The sequence below is a fragment of the Adiantum capillus-veneris genome, chromosome 24, assembly GCF_014529385.1.
Source record: "Adiantum capillus-veneris isolate H3 chromosome 24, ASM1452938v2, whole genome shotgun sequence".
NCBI classification, from domain to species: Eukaryota; Viridiplantae; Streptophyta; class Polypodiopsida; order Polypodiales; family Pteridaceae; genus Adiantum; species Adiantum capillus-veneris.
Genome location: NC_140954.1, coordinates 3,884,498 through 3,903,637, shown reverse-complemented (window position 1 = coordinate 3,903,637; position 19,140 = coordinate 3,884,498). Strand labels below are relative to the sequence as shown.

Sequence of the window (19,140 nt, the reverse complement as noted above, 5' to 3'; positions counted from 1 at the left end):
CTTACAATGTGTGTGTGTGTGTGTGTGTGTGTGTGTGTGTGTGTGTGTGTGTGTGTGTGTGTGTGTGTGTGTGTGTGTGTGTGTGTGTGTGTGTGTGTGTGTGTGTGTGTGTGAGAGAGAGAGAGAGAGAGAGAGAGAGAGAGAGAGAGAGAGAGAGAGAGAGAATGTAGAATCAAGTTCTAATCACTTGATTATGCATTCAACGCATCATTCATAATGAGATTACAAAGATTCTTTTAGGCCTATAGGCATAGAAACATGGCTCTCATGTCTGATTTACACACTTTTCTTGTTTTCAAAATGCCTCATAAATCACTCACATGATGCTCATGTTTGAGGCTACATGAAATCCTAGCTATCATTCTAGTTGAAGGTCAAGATCATATGCCTAATCCCAATGATATGCCCTTTATCTTTAGCTTGGCTATATATTTTTGCAATGTTATATGAATATTTGCAAGCATTTTGTTATACCTTGCTACATTTATCTCTCTCCCACCTCTAAACTTGCATCTAAAGTGGTTTTCCTAGTTTCAAGTACTTTATAGACGACCACTCTTATCTATGCACCATCTTGCAATGTTGTACCATCACAAAAATTAGAGTGAACTAAGAACAATAATAAAATTTTGATGAAGGAACATCCACTACAATCATAGTAAGCCAATATTTATTATATGCAACAACTTGTTTTTCTTGTAAAAATACAATTTGTGTACAGGTCCAACATGTGGGCATGTGTGCATCAATAGTAGCTTAGTCAAAACCCTAATAAGTTTGTAAGCAATATAATTAATTTGGTAGACAATAAAAGACTAAATCTATTTAGGCAATTGAGAACAAGGCTAGATCTCCTTATTAGCAAACTCCTCACTAAAATAATCTCCTCAACCTATGAGAGGAAACAATCCCTTGATTCCTCATTTGTAACCTAACAAGAAAGATTATAGCATATGAAGGCATGTACTTCCTTGTTAAACAATACTAGTGTGCAAACTCATAGCATAGACCAAATTTCTCCTAAATAATTAGTATTAACTAGAGATAAGCTAATGTGAGCACCCTAACATGAGTGTGGACGTTGGAATGCTTCATGATGAGCAAGCGGATTACTCCTTTGAAGTTGAAGAGAGGGAGGATAATGGGGGGTGGGGGGGGGGTCTTTGATAAGGGGGCACTGAGAACCAATGTCGAAGTATTGACAATGAGGATAAGGAGAGACAAGACGGTGAAGTTATGAGCATTTAGATAGAACGCATGGAACAAGGAGGGTTCCACCTCATCGTACCACACCAAAACATATTGGATGGACAAGCTTCAGCTCTATAGGGAGGAAATAATAAGAAATGTAACCTCTTACTCAACCCTTTTTGGAGAGGATAAGGGTTTCCTTCGAACCTAGCCTCCTTACATTTCAATCTGTCAGATGTGATGCAATGAGGCTATTTGTAGCATTAATTCACCAAGAGGTCTCTTTCTAGGATTTTCCACAAAATAGAAGGGTATTGAAAGCAAATAAGAAGGTGCACTCATGGAATGAAACTGTAGGAGCATGAGTGAAAAGTTTGAGAGTCAACTCAAAGAAGCATATTTGGGGGCCATACCTTTGATGTAAATGGTTTACCTCTTGGATGGGAAAAACATGCATCCGCAAAATGATTGTTCATGATTTTTCCTCTACTTTATCCCTACTTTTTTCGATGTCATTGTCATACCATATAAATATTTGAAACATTCTAATGAGCACTCATATTGAGTACAACAACCATAACAAGGAGGGTCTCCTTTTCTTCTTAACCAGTCTGAACAAGTAAGAAGCATTGAGCTCTACTATTGTCTTTTTTATTCTTAATCATATATATGCTAATCTCATTCACTTTATATTTTCAGGATGAATTTTTTTGCCTATGTTTCATAAGAAAGCTTAAAGAATTAGGAAAGACCTCATAAGTGGATGATGAGAGAAATCTTGGGTAGAGAAGGAATTGCGGAGATTTAGTACTGGTGTGGCAAGGAGAGCTAGTTTTTTTCTTCTAATCACATAACAATATGGCTACTATTCAAGAATGATATGGAGATGAAAATTGACAAAACATATTAGGTGATGAATGAATCGAGGAAGAAAGCTACAAAGAAGTGGAAAATAAAGGCTACCAAATATGTGCCCATTCGCCTAGCTCCCACTAGGTATATGACCAACCATGGTTTGATGATTCTTATCAAAACGTGTTCAAAATAAAGGAGCTACATGTTGTGATTGCAAGACATTGCTCCACCAGATTCTATCTCAAACTTGTTCAGCAAAGGTAGCTTTGGCATTAAATTATAAGGTAGTACTGGCAGTAATCAAAAATAATTTATGTGAGATTGGGTTGCTAGAATTGAAGTCAAAAATAACCCTAATGAATAAAGGGAATAATAGGCCAACCCTTTTTCTTGCAAGGCAACGCCAAGGATGGCAATGGTATTGAAGCATTTCAATTGGAGGGGGAAGGCTAATTTCTACTCCATTGTCCATAACATGAAGCTTAGCCAAGAGGATATCTTAAACTTGATGAGGAAGCTTGAAAGTGTTGAGATGGTCAAATTGGCTCTTTGATTTAGGCCACGATTGGGACTCATGCATTCATAACATTTTACAATAGAAGTCGTCATCTAAAATTTATCGTGAGTCCTAGCAAGAAGCATTAATTAGTGTTGTTTTGCATTATGATAAAGTGTTATAAGGTCCATAACTTACGTTGTCTATAAGGTCCATAACTTACTTAACACTAGAATGGTAACAGGACACTTTTATATCCTTGGACACTTTTGTGTCCTGTTAAGTGACCATTTTGCTTGGATTATTTGAAGAGTATGAAAATGAATTTCTAGGTACTATATATCCACAAAGTTGCTTTATGAGCTGAAAAAAGCTTGATTTTTTTTTTGGAATATTGATCTCATCATTAACCTTACTCTGACACAACATTTTTGAACCTAAACTGTGTTTTCTTATTTTTGGCTTTTTTCAATTTTTTGCAACTATACCACTCTAAACTTCATGTTTGTGAGATTTGGATTGCTAGAGGATAAGCCTTTATAGTTCTCAATATGTTTTGACGCTTCTAGGGAGAATTAAGTGTTAAAATTAAAAGTTATGAAAAAATTACAAGAATTGCCTAATCCGGTTTTTTGGCCAAAATTAGCACTTTTATGATTTTTTTGGTGGCTTTCTTGATATCCAAATGCAATTTTGATTGTGTAATTGGCATGTATAACATAAAGCTACTCTTTCTTGAGTTTTGGGGGACCTAATATGCTATATAGCATAGTATATGATGATGGTTAAGTTTTTCCATTGCTGAAGAATACGATACATTTTAGTGTAGCAAGTGTAGCTTTCTCAATATTGCTAGTTCCCTAAGCCAATTGTGTCTATTTTGTAGGTAGTAACCATATCTAATTATAAACTATAAATTTGGCTAGATATTGAGTAGTTTCTATAGGATTCTAGAGGTCATAATGCTAAACCTAGTTTTGTCATGTTTGTTGTATTTAGCACTTCATCCAAGGTTCCACTTAGTAAGAGATCCATTATTCTTTTGACATGTTTCATGGATCCTTTTGGATCAAAAGGCTCAAAGGGAACTAAGAAAACATGCATATAGTATCTATATTGAGCATGACTATAGAAACTTTGATGATAGGTCCGCAGAATGGCAAAAATGCAACTTTTTTATACCTTTTTTTTTGCCCCCAAAAAAATAGTGAGGCAAAAGTAACCATATATTTTGATCACCAACCCATTGAAGTTAACAGGGAATTTTATCTCATGTCCTACAGAAATCCCGACTCTTATTTGTATGCAATCAACCGTAAGCAATGGTTGTTTTGGGCAAAATGCACTAGTCAATCAACTTTGGAGGCTTGTTGTGACCAAGACATGAGAAATTTTACAAATTTCTCATTTTTACCATATCTAATAGTCTTTGAACTATAGACTCATGAAAGGATTTTTCAAAATGAGTGGATCTACTATGGTTTTGGAAATTTTTTTCAAAACCTTGAAAGGACACTTTGATGTCCTATTAGGTTACCAGACTAGTGTTAAAGGGCACACTTTCCTTTACGTTGTTGCGCACAAAGGCCATTGTACATGGTTGCATTGTAGCCAACTATGCAATTCACATTAACCTTATGACAAACCATCCATTTTGCCTATTTAAGAATATAGGAGCTACACTCTATAGTTGTTGTGATAGCAAGCTTATGCTCCGCCTACACAATGTTGTCGGTCTTCCCCTTTATCTTGCTCTCTCTCTCTGAATGCACCATTTGCAAACATTTGTAAACCTAGTTTATGCATTGTCTACCATTGATATATATCATTGTCCATGGTGGCTTGATCTACAAGGTATCCACCTGCCATTGGAAGTCTTTCAACAGCACAAGAGTACTTCCCACACACAAAAAGAATGCTCAAAGCATTTTGAGGAGATCTACACATGCTCATTTGACCACTTCAACATCATAGAGTCAATGAACTTAGATTGGAATTTAAGTATTTAGGGGTTTTGTTAACGCTTGGATCCTCTCTTTGATTCTTTTAATTGTGGATTGGCTTTGTAGACACGCTTTGCAAGTGATGGTCCATTTTTCGTAGTTGCAATGTTTATGGAGCGTCATTCACTCGTATTTGACCAAGATGGGCACAACAATCATATCTCCTTACACCTTGCTCATCAATTAAATGTTTTGTAATCTTGTTGTTTGATAAATTTATCCACATGCTTACCCATTGACCCATTGTGGTCTTTTTTTTTCCCCCTTTGTTCCTTGGGCAGGTGTGATGACTGATTGCTTGTGCTTCTAGCTTTTTGGCAAATTTGTTTAGCTGCAATCTTTTGGCAATTTTTGACATTTTTACACCCTGTATTGTTGAGATACATGCTGATTTTTAATCTTGCAAAGAGCATTAAAACAAATGTTAGATCACCTCAATTTCTGTAAAAAAGTAAACATTGGACAGATTGTGCTCACTATGCTATGCTCCTTGAAATTGAATATGTAGAATGTGCTCACCTTAGCCATCTCTTTCTTCCCCTTGGCTTCGAACTTTCTTGTTTTTCGAATTTTCGTCACACAATATTAAAACTTCTTTGTTCCATTGCATCACTACCTACCTTTTGATGTCTTGCCTAAATTTACATAATCTTAGCTCACCAAGAAAAGAGCAAACGATCTATGGAAGTTACATTTCTATGTCTTGGCCAAGCAATTCTGCCAAACAATGTGGAAATTCATGGTCAAAACAACGTTCAAAGAGGTCATAACCCATCTGCAAATTACCATTCACTTTCACAAAAGATATTCGACTCTGGTCCACATCAAAGGACATTGAACAACCTCTTTTCATAAGACCACATTTCTTGAGATGTAGTTTGGTCCACATAAAATTTGGAAAAGTGTTCAACTTCATTAATATTTATACCATTTTGGAAGGAGCTAACATCGCTAAAAGAAAGGAACGAAAACTAGGAGGCTCCAGGACAACCTAAGTCTTGGTTAATGCCAAGGCTACAAAGCCTTGTACAGCATATACATGATTTGAGTACCACTATTCAAGCCTGATTGGCGATGAGCTTGTATTAAGTGCATGCAACCATTGTTCCATGTCAACGTATATATGTTCATCTGACCACATGGCAGGTGGGGGCAAAGTTAGAGCAGCAAAAACCTCATTGATAGTCATTATCTACGTCACATATGTTTACATAATGTTTTCACATCAAACCAACTGTGGAGTCCACTCCAACAGCTTGTAAGCAATTCAGCCTTGTGACACCGTAAGTAAAATGGATGCAAACATCCTAGAGATCTGTAGAAAAATCAAACTGGCAGCAACCAGTAGAAAGAAAAAGAAGCTTAGGCGCTTCTTCCTCCAGGAGTCGGGTCAATGTGGCTACTCCAATGTTCACTATAGCAACATCAGTCCAATCATACCTTAAAAGCTTAAGGTTGAAAGCCTGCCACAATCAGTGCTGATCGTTCATTCTTAAGGCCACTGAAAACAGACTCCATGTTTCGTATGTGGAAATATCGACGCGAAATCACATTGGCAGGAATCATTTAACGAATGTGTCAGATGCAATTGCTGCATATGCTAGGATACACACGTTTCTTTTTCTGCCTACCACGGTCCACTACACATACTGTTTCCATATTACTGGACCCAGAGATCTCTTCATACAAATTAGGTGAACTTAAACTAGAACACCAAGTAAAAGAGAGGTATTTCTTAACTCCAAAATGATAAGACATTGGTTCTAGAAAGCCAAGAACTATAATACACATCGAAGGATTAGCGAAAAACAAATTAACCTTGAATGGTTCATTGCTCGAAGTAAAGATAACAGTGAAGTTATGGACCCCAAGACAACTTTCAGAAAAATTGGCCACAAAAGATGCACTTACAACCCTGTTCCAAGATCTCCGTATTTGGGGTAGCCACAAAAACAACAATAAGCGGTGATAAGGCTGGCTGAGGAAGTAGTATCTAGTGCTAACAACAAATAGGAACGCAGCCACCTACAATTTACAAGAGATTGGTTAAATGTCGACTGGTTTATCCACCAACACTGATCTGACATTTCGCAAAAAAAAATCTACATTTGACCCAGCTCAGTGCCGCCCAAAGTGCTAGCACGCACATAGGTCCTGCAGGTACATGCAGGCAGTACAATTGATTTGCTGTGATAAGACGTAGTCGGCAGTTCAGAGTAATTCACTCTCTATAAAGCTGTATTGATTCTAAAGCCAATTCTACAAATTATAACAAACTTTTACATAGCCTGATACCATCAACCTCCTCAAGTACCTGTCCCTATAACATTTGCCACTAGCAGCACATTTTGGTTAGCACTGTCATATCTTGGTGACCACCTGGCTCAAAGGTCGCATTCAAGTGTCATAAGGTATTTGCATGTAGGAGGCATCAGATAAAAATGGCACATCAGCATACATGCCCCTCAATGCACACCGTATGCACTCTATCACTATAAAGAAGAAGGCAAAAGAAAGAGCCAACCAATAATGTGCTCCAAACTTCCCCCAATACAATGACTGTGGAACCCAGTCATTCACTGTCCCAATCACTTGGACGAGAATCTCAAGAAGCATCCCTGTGACAACATGGAACCTGAAGAAATGTGGCCAGCGATTGTTGCGGACAATTCCAAGATAAGCGCCAAAGAAGTAAGCGAGTAGAAACCATGATGGAAGCTTTCCAATGAACACCAGAAAAGGGTATGTGGAAAATTCATAGTCTTCAAGGAATGAATGCAAGCTGTATGCAGTTTCTGCATACATCCACGTCTCACTGAGAGGCATCAGGTATGGAATGCAAGCTAGAACTCTCCACCACCACCTTGGTCTTTTCGTCATTGGAGGATAGCCTTTGAAGGTTGGCACGTCCTCTGCAGCTGCTCTTGGACTGCATGACTTGCTCGAGGTCTTGATCTGACCAAACTGTAGATGTCTGTATAGTCCTCCAAAATCCTCTCCTTCAACGAAGGTTGCAGAAGATGATGCCAGTCTGGAAACTGCAAAAATCACCCGGACAAAGCTTTTAACAATTGAACCATTTCAAATTTGCCAAAGCTACAGACCCACTTCTGGAGCAGAAAATCTGAAATATAGCAATTTATATACCTTGAAGAGCCTGAACTTACAAACCAAACAGGAGCTAACACACACGCACAAAATCAAGACACAATGAAGCACGACTTATTTAAAAATCAGCTTATTTGTTTACAAACATGTAGATTAAAACAAAACAACAGTTAACTAATAGTGATTAAGACAAAGGAGATGGGGTAAAATAATGAGAGACTCTTGAGTCAAACTTTGAATAAGAGCACAACAAGCACAAGACAATGCAAAAATCTAATTCCTAAATTTCGAACCCAAAAGAGCTAATATAAGCTAAACTTGAAAACGTGGGACCTTAATTTCACCTGCTTGTCCAAAGTTCAAATAATAAGAGTGAAGCATCACCTTTATCATGCATAAATTGTATAACAGTTACGACATCCCTACTCACACCAATAGCGCCCAAGACTAGTTGTAGGTTTGTTTAGCATTATTCCAAGTTCAGCATGTACTCTAAAGAACCAACAAAGTCACATGTTACATCTTTGCAGCAAGAAAGCAAACCAACCCAATGCACAAAGTGCAGATGTAAAGAGAGAACAGCACCTCCGCCCAGCAGGCAGACACAAATGAACATACACGATGTATATCTAAATAATCCCACCTTCACCTGTAACAGAGGTAGAATGTCACAAACTGGAGCACATAGCAATATGAGAACAACTCAAATAAATAGAATCTATTACTTAGGTAGAAGCCACAGAGAGAGAGAGAGAGAGAGAGAGAGAAATGAAATGAAATGAAATGTTATATTAACGTCTTCAAAAGGCCACAATGACCTATGAGACCCGAAAGTTACAAAGTGGTGGATCTGATACAGAGTCAGAGTAGCAAAATAACCTAACACAACAGTACAAAACAAAGATATATACTATGGGGTCCTTAGTTGGTCTATGAGAGTCAAGCAAAAAACTAAGCAGAATAATGGGCGGCTTGTTGGGATAGCTGAATCACAAGAGATCTAGCATCGGTCGTTGGCGAATCTCATCAATTTCCTCCATGGTAAGTAGTCTGACCGGGCGTCGTGTATGCCTGGCCAACGTGCTCCGAATTTTCTGTCGTAGCCTTCGTCGATGCTGTGTAGTTCTTCGCAGTCGCGGGCGCCTGGATTTCCCCAGTTCAATCGCTCAGTCAATCAATGTGCCTCTGGTGTGAGACGGGGGGGAGCTCTGCTGTGGGAGTGGCTCTTGCGGTTGTCCCGTGTCTGCTCTGAAGAAGTCTGTGATCCGTCTTTGAGACTGGCTAGCCTCGCCATTCATCAGGCTATCTTTGTGTCTGCGCAGCTCGAGCAAGAACAAACCCAGGCATCTCTGATCTTCGTATCCCATGACTCTTGAGAGCGGTCCAAAAACCCTCTCTGAACAAGCAATGGAAGCGGCCTCGTATCTCGTAGTAGACGGGGCAGCGGCATGTATAGTGTAGCTCTGTCTCAGGTTCCATGTTACATAAGGGGCATGTCCTGTCCTCTGCTGGTACCCCGCTGTATCTCCCAGTCTCAATCCGCAACTGGTGAGAAGATGTGCGTAACTGGCCGATAGCACATCGTATCCCATCAGACAAGTGGGTATCCATGTATCTGGGTCTCGCCACAAAACCATCTTCCGTAAGCTGGAGGAGGTGGTCTCTGTAGAAAGCCATCTTCGTGCCCAATTCCTGTACTGGTTGTATCCATGTCCTCCTGGTGTCTAGCTAGGTCAGGTCTTGGCGGATGAGCTTGGTGATCTCTGACTATGTAAGAGTGAGAGATGGTGCATCCAATGAGTACTGGAATGGTGGCAACCTGTCTATGCTGAAACCATGATGTCATCTCCCCATACCAGCATGTTGTATCTCCTTGTATGGCTAGCTGTCGAGAGGATTCAAGTGCTATGCGAGCATATCTGTCTCTACGAAGTACCCATGTGCGGTTTATGAAGGAGACTGATCTGGTGAGCGCCTCCACCACAAGTGGGGGGGCCGCTAGCTCTGCTCGGATAATGGCCCGTGGTACTGATGCCTTGGCTCTAATGAGCCGCGAGATCATAGAGACGAGAGGTTTCTCCATGTTCCCCTATCCGTCTGAGCGACCCGGACTCCCGTGGTGATCCAATGAAGGTCCCCATAACTCGGTTCCATAGAGCAGTGTTGAAGCCACCAAGGTGTCATAGAGCCAGAGCTTTGTCCGGGGCTCCTGAAACTGAACCTGCAAACACATCCTCTCCAATCTACCCAATGCTGCGTGGGCTCTAGTAAGTCTGGTCTCTGCTGCTCTTCTGAGTGAGAATGCAGGTCCGCTAAAAACCACTCCAAGGTAAGTGTAAGCGTCTGTGTACTCCACCGTCTCCTGGCCGTATGTGAATGTAGGTGCTGACCTCCTGATCCACTGTGGGGTGGTATTAAACACCATAACCTTGGTTTTACCCAGGTTGACAGACAAACCACTTTCGTGGGCAAACATATGCAAAGCATCCAATTGACGTTGCATTCCATCTGGGGATTCGGAGATCAACACTATGTCATCAGCATATAACAAAAGTGGAATCCATGACCCTGCCAACTGAGCACCTTTATCCCCATCGTTGTCAATGTAGTCAGAAACCTCATCCACATACATACCGAAAAGAGTAGGAGAGAGCGGGCAGCCTTGCTTCACCCCAATAGTGGAGTGAACCGGTGTAGAAAGTCCCTCCGGGGTGCGTACATGCCCTACTACTGATCTGTACAATGCCATGATCCCCCAAATGAGTTTTGTGGGTACTCCCATTTCCTGTAGTCTGCGCATCAGTCTAGCTCTGGGGACCGTGTCGAAAGCTTTGCGGAAGTCCACAAAGCTACAATAGATCCGTCTCCCATGAGATCTGCCTTCTTCGATGATGGCCCTGAGTGTTAGGATAGGGTCAAGAGTAGAGAAGCCTCTCCTAAATCCTGCCTGCCCAGTTGCACGTATCCCTTCCCTCTTTGCCCATCTACTCAGCTGTTGCTCCAGAATGGATGCATACAACCCTGCCAGTGTGTGCCCAATCATAATAGTGCGATAATTCCCAAGCTCCATGGGGTCTCCTAATTTGAAGATAGGTACGATCGTAGATAGGCTCCAAGAGTCTGGTAGGCCCTCACACATGGCCCGGTTAAACATAATTGCTAGAAGCTCTGCTAGTAGGTCTTTGGCATGCATGAAATGCTCAGCGACTAGGCCATCATGATCATATGCTCTCCTAGTCTTCATCCTGTCAATAGCTTTCTTCACCATCTCAGCGGTGAAAAAGACACATGCGTGTGGGCATGGATCGGGGGGGTTGGGGAGGGCCGGTTGTCCAGGTACTGTGTACAAAGATGATGCGTACTGCCCCCAGGTCTCTGTGGAGGAAATAGCATGGGGGGGGGGGGGGGGGGGGGGGGGGGGGGGGGGGACTCCTCATGAAAGAGCCGCCACGCCTCACGCGAGTCCTGACACAAGAATAGCTGATATAGATCCTACTCGAGTCGAGCCAAAAAAGCCCTCTTCTTCCGCCGCACCAGGCGTCGGAAGTCAATCTGTGACTGTCTGTGAGTGACGTCCCCCGACAGCACCTCCCTCTGAAGTCTGGCTCTAGTCTGGCGGCACTCCTCATCGTACCAACTGTTCTGAGGCATGCTCCCTGATCGGCGACTCTGCTCAGGCTGGGTGTGTGGGTATGCTTCTGCTGCTGCCTCATGTAATGTCCGTGTCAGTATAGTAGTTAGCTCTTCCAGAGGTCGCCCCGGGTCCTCAGTGCATAGGCGTCTGTAGATTCTGTCCATGTATACAGAATCCGTCTCCCGTGTGAATGTGTAGCGAGTAGGGATTGCTACTCGTGGCCTGTGTGCTACACTGAACTGGAAGGAGATGGTCATCGACACCAGAGCATGATCCACTGCCACCCCGATCGGTCTGGGCTCAACTGTGAGATCCTGGATACTAGAGATGAGATTCGGTTGTGCCATGACATAGTCCACTGTGCTGGCTCCATGTCTGTGTGGGAAGCATGTAAAACCTCCCGAAGTAGGAAATCTCTGTAGGCCGTTCAAGATGGCCAATCCATGTGTAGTGCCCATGTCTATGAGGTGTCGCCCATACTTAGTACATTCCACATCGTGTGATAGTCTGGAAAGGCCCATCTCTGCAACATCTAGCTCTCTTAGCATCTCCTCTGAAGTATCATAAAACATTGCCTGGTGATGGGCAGTCCTAGCATTGAAGTCCCCTAGGATGATAATGTCACCGTCCCTAGAGAACTCCCATATGTCATCATCCAAAATAGAGGAAGGGGACTGTCCTCTCGGTGATGCATAAACTGATGTACTCGGGGGACAGTAGCAAATAGCTACATGTATCTGTCTGTCTCTGCTTTCAGTCTCACCCACATGTACCTAGCCTGCTTGTCCCTGCAGGCTATATGTATCAGTCGCTGCAGATCCTCTCTAAATAACACTGCCACTCTCCTCGAGCCCCGCCCTCTGTGCTCTGAGCGTGTCTCCTGTCTGTAGGCCGTCTCCCACCTGTATCCACTGATGTGAGGCATGGATTGCCCTGGGGCCTGGTGTGTCTCAGAGTAAAAGATGATGTCTCTTCCAGTAAAGCTATCCTCAAAGGCACCCACATCAAGACGCATAGATCCATTGCAGTTCCAGGCAGCTACTTTGAGTGTGGTCCCATAAGTCTCGCACTGTCATGTGGAGCGTCGTTCTAGTATTACCACTTTTCCGTCTCGGTAAAAAGCGATCTTGCCTTTGTCCCTTGCCGCTCTAATCTCCGGCATTACTTCCTGCATATGAGCGATCTGCGAGAGGGTGAGATCATCCCCGAGAAAGATGCCAGTCTCTTTAAGAGTTGGTCTTTTCTTCAAGAATAACGTCTTTGCTTCCATGGAGGGAAAACGGATGATGAGTGCTCTTTCTTTTGAGGTTTCTCCACTGCTTCCATTTTTCTTTATGTTGCCCACTCTCCATGCCCTTGTGTGCGTCGGCTCATGAATCCCCATCAAGGCTGTGAGTTCTTTTACTTCTTCGTCCACATTGCCTTTGTCTTTAAGACCGCAAATTCTCACATGTAAAGTGCCCACCCTTCTCCTTTGCTCCTCCTCTAGTGTCTGATTAATGATGTTGTTGGGTGTGGGCGTGGGCGTTATCTCCTTGCCTTTTCCTTTCTTGGCCACCTTGATCCATTTCTCGGCTTCGTCCGCCTTCTGTTGAGTTTTGGTAAGAATATCCACCCAAGAAGTCGTCATTTCTTTATGCTTCTCTTCTCCTTCTTTGATGGCCCGTACTTGCTCCTTGATCGTGTTGATTTCTTCGATTACTGAGGGTTGCAGTTCGCCCTCTTCCAGTGTGTTTCTTGATCGTGCTTCGGCGAGCTCTTTCTTGAGTGATGCGATCTCTTCCTCTTGGGTCGTCACTCGGTCTTCCAGCGTGCTTATCTTGCTCTCTTGGATCAGCACGCGTCCTTCGAGTATGTTTATTGTGCCCCAGAGGTTGCGGTTCATCTTGGTCATCATCTCCGTCATCTCCTCTTTGCATTTTTGAATGGCATCCTCTAGGGGGTCGGCTTTATCGTTCATCTTCCTCATGTTTGATCGCCGTCCGCAAGGGAGTTAGGTGTACGTGTGCACCCACCCTAGCAGTGGACGCGGCTGGGAGTCACTGGATGTACGTGTGCACCCACACTGGCGGAGATCACGACGAGTGGTGGAGCGCGAGGCGGTGTGGCCAGGTGCCCTCAATATGCTCAGTTGTGTGTGTGTTTGTGTATGTGTGTGTCTCGAAAACAAAACTGAAGGAGGGGGGGGTGGGGGGAGGGGGAGGGGGAGGGGGAGGGGGGCTAAAGTATGTTAGAAATGAAATGAAATGTTATATTAAAGTCTTCAAAAGGCCATAATGACCTATGAGGCCCGAAGGTTGCAAAGTGGTGGGGGCGGGGGCGAGGGCGAGGGCGAGGGTGGGGGCGGGGTCAAAAAAACAAAACAAAAAATAAATAAATAAAAATTACCTCCTACGCGTAGAAGGAGGAGGGGGCATCCTACGCGTTAACGAAAGAAGTTTACCTCCTACGCGTAGGAAACCTTGGGGGACATGCTACGTGTAGGAAACCTTGGGGGACATGTTACGCATAGAGGAAGGGGTGGGGGGCGGGTTGCCAAGGCAATTGGGGGGGGGGGGGGGGGGGGGGGGGGGGGGGAAGGCGGCGGCGCAGGAGCAGGGCGCGAGCAAGCGGGGGACGGGCGTGCGCGGGTTTGCAAAGGTGCAACAGTGTGCGGGAGGTGCGGGGAGCAGCAGCGCAAGGGAAGCGCGGGAGCAGCAGGGGAGCAGGGGAAGCGGCAGGGGGGGCGGCGCGGGGAAGCGCGGGAGCAGGGGAAAGCGCGCGCGCGAGAGAGAGAGAGAGAGAGAGAGAGAGAGAGAGAGAGAGAGAGAGAGAGAGAGAGAGAGAGAGAGAGAGAGAGAGAGAGAGAGCTTTATTACGTCTTCATGAGGCCAAAGTCGAGCTATGAGACAAAACCATATACAAAAGTGCTGAAAAAAAATTGATACAAACTGCTAGAGGTGGCTACGATCATCTCATCGAAGGTGGAGTGAGCATGTATAAGGAGGGGATGGAGCTCTATTTCTAGTGGATGTGAAGAAACTATATGCTCAGGGAGTACAACCATGATAAGCTCCATCTGGTCCCAAACTGGGGGCGTAGTATACAATGCATAGGTGGATAAGGACCAAGGTAGGAAAAGCCCCTGTAGTATAGCAGCAGGGTCAAAGAATGCTCCTTGTATCTCTCTCTGTCTGGCTTGCTCATGCCGTCTCCGAATCTGGTGAATCTCTCTTTGGTGTGCCCATCGAGCACAATGCATCGCTCTAGGACGTCTCCTGGATCGGAGCTCAAGCCTCATCTGCCTGCTAGTCATGAGCTCTCTTAAGTGTGGGCTGTCCTGTAAATAAGGCAGCGTAGCGACGCCGTATGTCATGGTAAGCTCGGCACCTGCAAACATAGTGCTCCTCGCTCTCTATCCTTGCTTTGCAAACTCTTCAGATCTGCTACGCTCTGGGAGTGTGAGATGCTCGCCCTGTCTCTATCTCTGATCTATGTGATGAAACATTGAGCTGCCCGATGGTTACACTGGCACTGGGGGACATGTAGACACCCATGTATCTAGGCATCTGAATGAAGCCATCCTGCAAGATGGTCATGAATCTCTAATCTATGTGATGAAACTCTGAGCTGCCCGATGGCTACTCTGGCGTGACATGTAGATATCCATGTATCTAGGCCTCTGAATGAAGCCGTCCTTCAAGATGGTCATGAAATGATCCTTGTAGTACAGCATCTTCGATGGAAGAGGCTATCTCGATGTGATCCATGTCTCCATGATATATAGCTGCCAAGATTCCTATCGGAGGACTCGATTCCTCTCCTCATGGGAGAGGCGGATGAATGATGAGTCCAGGTTGTACTGAAAGGGTGGTAGCTACTTGATATCCAAGTTGTGTGCTAAACCAATGTGTCATCTGTGCATACCATGATCCACCGTCTCCAATCTCTGCCAACTGTTGGGATGCCTCCACAGCTCGATATAATAATCTGTCAGGGGGAGCTGTCGTACTCTGGATAAAACATACAGTCTGAAAAAGAGCCTCCACTGGCATGAGTGGTGCGGCTAGCTCTGCTCTAATGACATCATGTGGCACTGAGGGTTTTCTGCATATCCATCAGAATAGCATAATGATTTGTGGCCTCTCAGTCCACCAAGCTCCTGTAAGACCCGGTGCCCAGACTGGTGCTGCATGCATAAGAGCTAGGGTGACTAGTGTGACAAGTTGATGACGCGGCAGCAATTGTATGGATACCCGCAAAGATTGCGTAAGGAGCTGATCACGTGGCACTTCTGTACGGAATTCCGCAATTTTAAGCTGGCTGGTTTGGACAAGTTTCAGCGCTAGCTTTTGAGTGCAGATGCTTTTCAGTTTAAGCACTTTTGGCCTTAATGCTTTTGGGGCTCTGCTTTTGGCCACCCTTGTAAGTTTTTAAGTGCCCACAGGCCACTCTTTTGAGTACATCTGGATGCAGAGTCTCGGAGAGTCTCGGACCCTCGGGAGTTGTATCTTGTCAAATCAATAAAAGAGAAATACTGAAAGGGGCGCCACTCTTTGGGGCCAACACGTCTAGCCTTAGAACTTCGCCGAGTCGTGTCGTCTTCTCTCGTCTGGTTTCAAGTCGTTTTGAAGTACTAAAAGTGTTGCCAAGTGTGTTGATTGCCGTTATCGTTGTGTCTCCGTCCGATCCCTCGTCGGAAGTGATTACATTGGTATCAGAATTTCAAGCGTGTACCTTTCTGAAAGCCTATCGGTCCTACCAAAGAGGAGACAGAGCAAGATGCCGCTTCTAAATTTTTCAAAAAAATTCTATCAAAGAATCTTCGCGCATTACCATATGTGCAAAGGGGAGGGAGAAAGATACGCAAGAGAGGAATCATCGCGCACATAGAGCAAGGGAGAAGGCAAGCTTTCCATTAAAGCTATGAGACCTACACCCACACTCTGTAGTCACTTATCAAGTCAAATCAGCCCCCTCTATTGAAATGGGCACCCCCTCTTGCTGATGCTTCTGGCAGATGCATCTGGAGCCGCCATGTGTCCCTTATGCCTCTTTTGAGTTAATTTCCTAGTACCCACCAACTTATCAGTGTAGCGAGGGGCCTAAATGACTTTGAATTGAGCCTAGACACCCTTGTACTACTGGAATTCCAGTGCCAACCAACTTCCCATCTGCGGGTGAAACTATTGTTTCACACTGGCCATACAATGTCCGACCATTTGCAACTTCAAAAAGAGGGTCCCAAAAATTAAACAAAAATCATTGGAAAGAAACCAATACCTCGAGGTTGCAATTGCCACGTCCTCGTGACATACCATCAGATACGAATACATCCGCATGATGTCCCGAAAACCGCGTTTCGCACACGGTATGGACATTACCAATTTTTGGTTATACCCTTTGGGTTGTGACCAATGCTCCTGCCACTTTCCAACAAATGATGAATGATCTCTTTCGTCGATATTTGGAAAAGTGGGTTGTTGTGTTCCTCTACGATATCTTAATGTGCAGCAAAACACTCAAGGAGCATCTGCAACACATTCGCTCGTCTAGCGTGTTTTGAGGGTTGTATGGAAGCAAAGCAAGGGCGAATTTTTGCGCACAGAACTGCTGTACCTGGGTCACGTCATCTTGGTCAAATGCATTCGCATTACCCTAAAAAGATACGTGATGTGCTGGACTAGCCCATTCTTCGCACGATTGGGCGAGTAAAAATAAAAATTTTGGGTTTTACTGCCTTCTTTCAGAAGTTTATCAAGGACTACGCTCGTATTGCCGACCCCTTACTCCTCCCCTAAAGGGCGTTCGAAGCAAAAAGCGTAGTGTTAGTCCGTCGATTAGATGGACCGATAAGCTCGATCAATGTTTTCAGACGTTGAAGCGGCTTGTTACTGCTGCACCGATGTTGCAAATAGTGGATCCGAACAAACCGGAAACGGATGCAAACGATTATGCAATGGGCGCTGTCCTAAATTAGGATCAACAACCTGTAGCTTTTGAGAGCCGTAAGCTCACAGATGTGCAAACACGCTATTCCACACAAGAGAAGGAATTGTTGGTAGTCATTATGCCTTGAAAGTTTGGCGCCAGTACCTCTTTCATGTCCGCTTCATGGTATGCACGGACCACCATTCTTTGAAATATCTTTGTAATCAGCCCGACCTTCGTGGTCAAAAGACAAGGTGGGTTGAACTCATGCAGGAGTTCGACTTCGAGATCTGCTATTGTAAGGGAGCTACCAATATGGTAGTTGATGCCCTTAGTACTGAAATTTTGACGTTGCCAAAACGATCCTCACTTGACGCCTCTAAGCTGGCTACGGAGAGAAAGGTAGCGGAGAAGTATTCCATTCGTAATGGATTACTTTTAAAGCGAGGCAGAGTGTATGTGCCCGTTGATGAGGATATCCGCAAGCAAATTTTGTTCAAGTGTCATGATGCACCATGTGCTAGACACCCTAGCATACACCGTACTTTGGCCTTCATTGGCCGGTATATTTATAGGCCGCACATGAAAGCTTTTCTTGAAAAGTATGTGCGGGAATGAGCGCAATGTCAACTCAACAAAGCTGAGCGACAAAACGCGTTGGGTTATTACATGCTTTGCAAATTCCCGATAGCACATGGACAAGCATTTCTATGGATTTTGTAGTTGGATTACCCCGAATCAGCCGTGGGCATGCCATTTGGGTCGTCGTCGATCGACTCACCAAAATGGCGCGACTTATCCCTACACATTCCACCGTAAAGAGCCACGAATTAGCTCAACTCTTTGTGGAACATTTATACAAATTATATGGTTTGCCCGACAAAATTGTCAGTGATCGGATCCAAAATTCACAGGCAATTTTTGGCAAACAGTCTTCCAAAAATTGGAGACCCGTCTCTACATGTCGTCCTCCGACCATCCTGAAACTAATGGACAGACTGAACGCAAAAATCAAACTATGAAGGACACGCTACGAACCTATGTCTCTCGGCGACACTCTTATTGGGAACATTATCTCCCACAGATTGAGTTAGCTTAGAACAGCACAAATTCAAGGGCATCAAGATGCGATCGATAGCCGATTTCTTACATGATATGCAAGAAATGCTCCAGATCGCAAAAGAGAGCATTAAGATGGCACAAAATCGTGCCACTTTTTATACCAATCGGCATCAACAGCCCCGAAACTCCAGGACGGCATCTGGGTGTACCTTACAAAGTACCGAAGGATTCCGAAACGATTCGAACTGGCCTATGTTCGAAGATATCTTCTCATTTTTGTGGTCCATTTCAGATCACAAAGAAGATAAGTGCCTCAAGGCATTGCTGTACATCATGTGTTCCACGTAAGCCGCTTAAAAGAAACGGCTAGGGCAAGATGACTTAGTGATTCCTACTGAGCAAGTCCCTAACTTGGAAGACACCACCCATTACGTTCGACTCGCTTTCTCGGTTTTATAACCAAGGATATTGTTGAGGACAGCAATTAAAAATAATGGGGGAAGTGTTACTCCAGATATCAAGATGGGCGCCTGCAATATTGTCCAGCTAGTGTAAACCTGGTGTCACGTGACACATCCAACCCTATGTCACATGTGTCCGTGGACAAGCTACAGCATGATCAGGGTCCAATCAATCCAGTCAAGTCTAGATTAGAAGTGATCTGGCACTTTTGTGAGTCTATTCATAGACCGTGCATGCCCAGTCACTTAGTATAGATGCATATCCTCTGGTTGCACACAGCATGATCATCAGTATTCCCATCAGAATTCATCAGATTCCATCAGGGAAATTTTCCAGTGATTTTAGCCTATTTTCCCTATTTTTGGCACTTTTCACTTATTAATTTAAGTGACTTTCCAACAAAAGTAGGTGTAACAAAC

The 19,140-nt window shown here is 44.0% G+C and overlaps 1 protein-coding gene across 1 annotated transcript in view; it reads right to left on the bottom strand.

Moving 5' to 3' along the window:
* Nucleotides 1-6,606: 6,606 nt before the first annotated feature.
* LOC147425856 (protein TIC 20-I, chloroplastic-like) overlaps nucleotides 6,607-19,140 on the bottom strand; it is a 61,078-nt gene continuing 48,544 nt past the window's right edge. Inside the window, exon 2 of the mRNA XM_086498710.1 lies at nucleotides 6,607-7,583. Within this exon, the coding sequence (XP_086354836.1) occupies nucleotides 6,943-7,583 (641 nt within the window). The 3' untranslated portion in view covers nucleotides 6,607-6,942. The remainder of the gene's footprint in view (nucleotides 7,584-19,140) is intronic.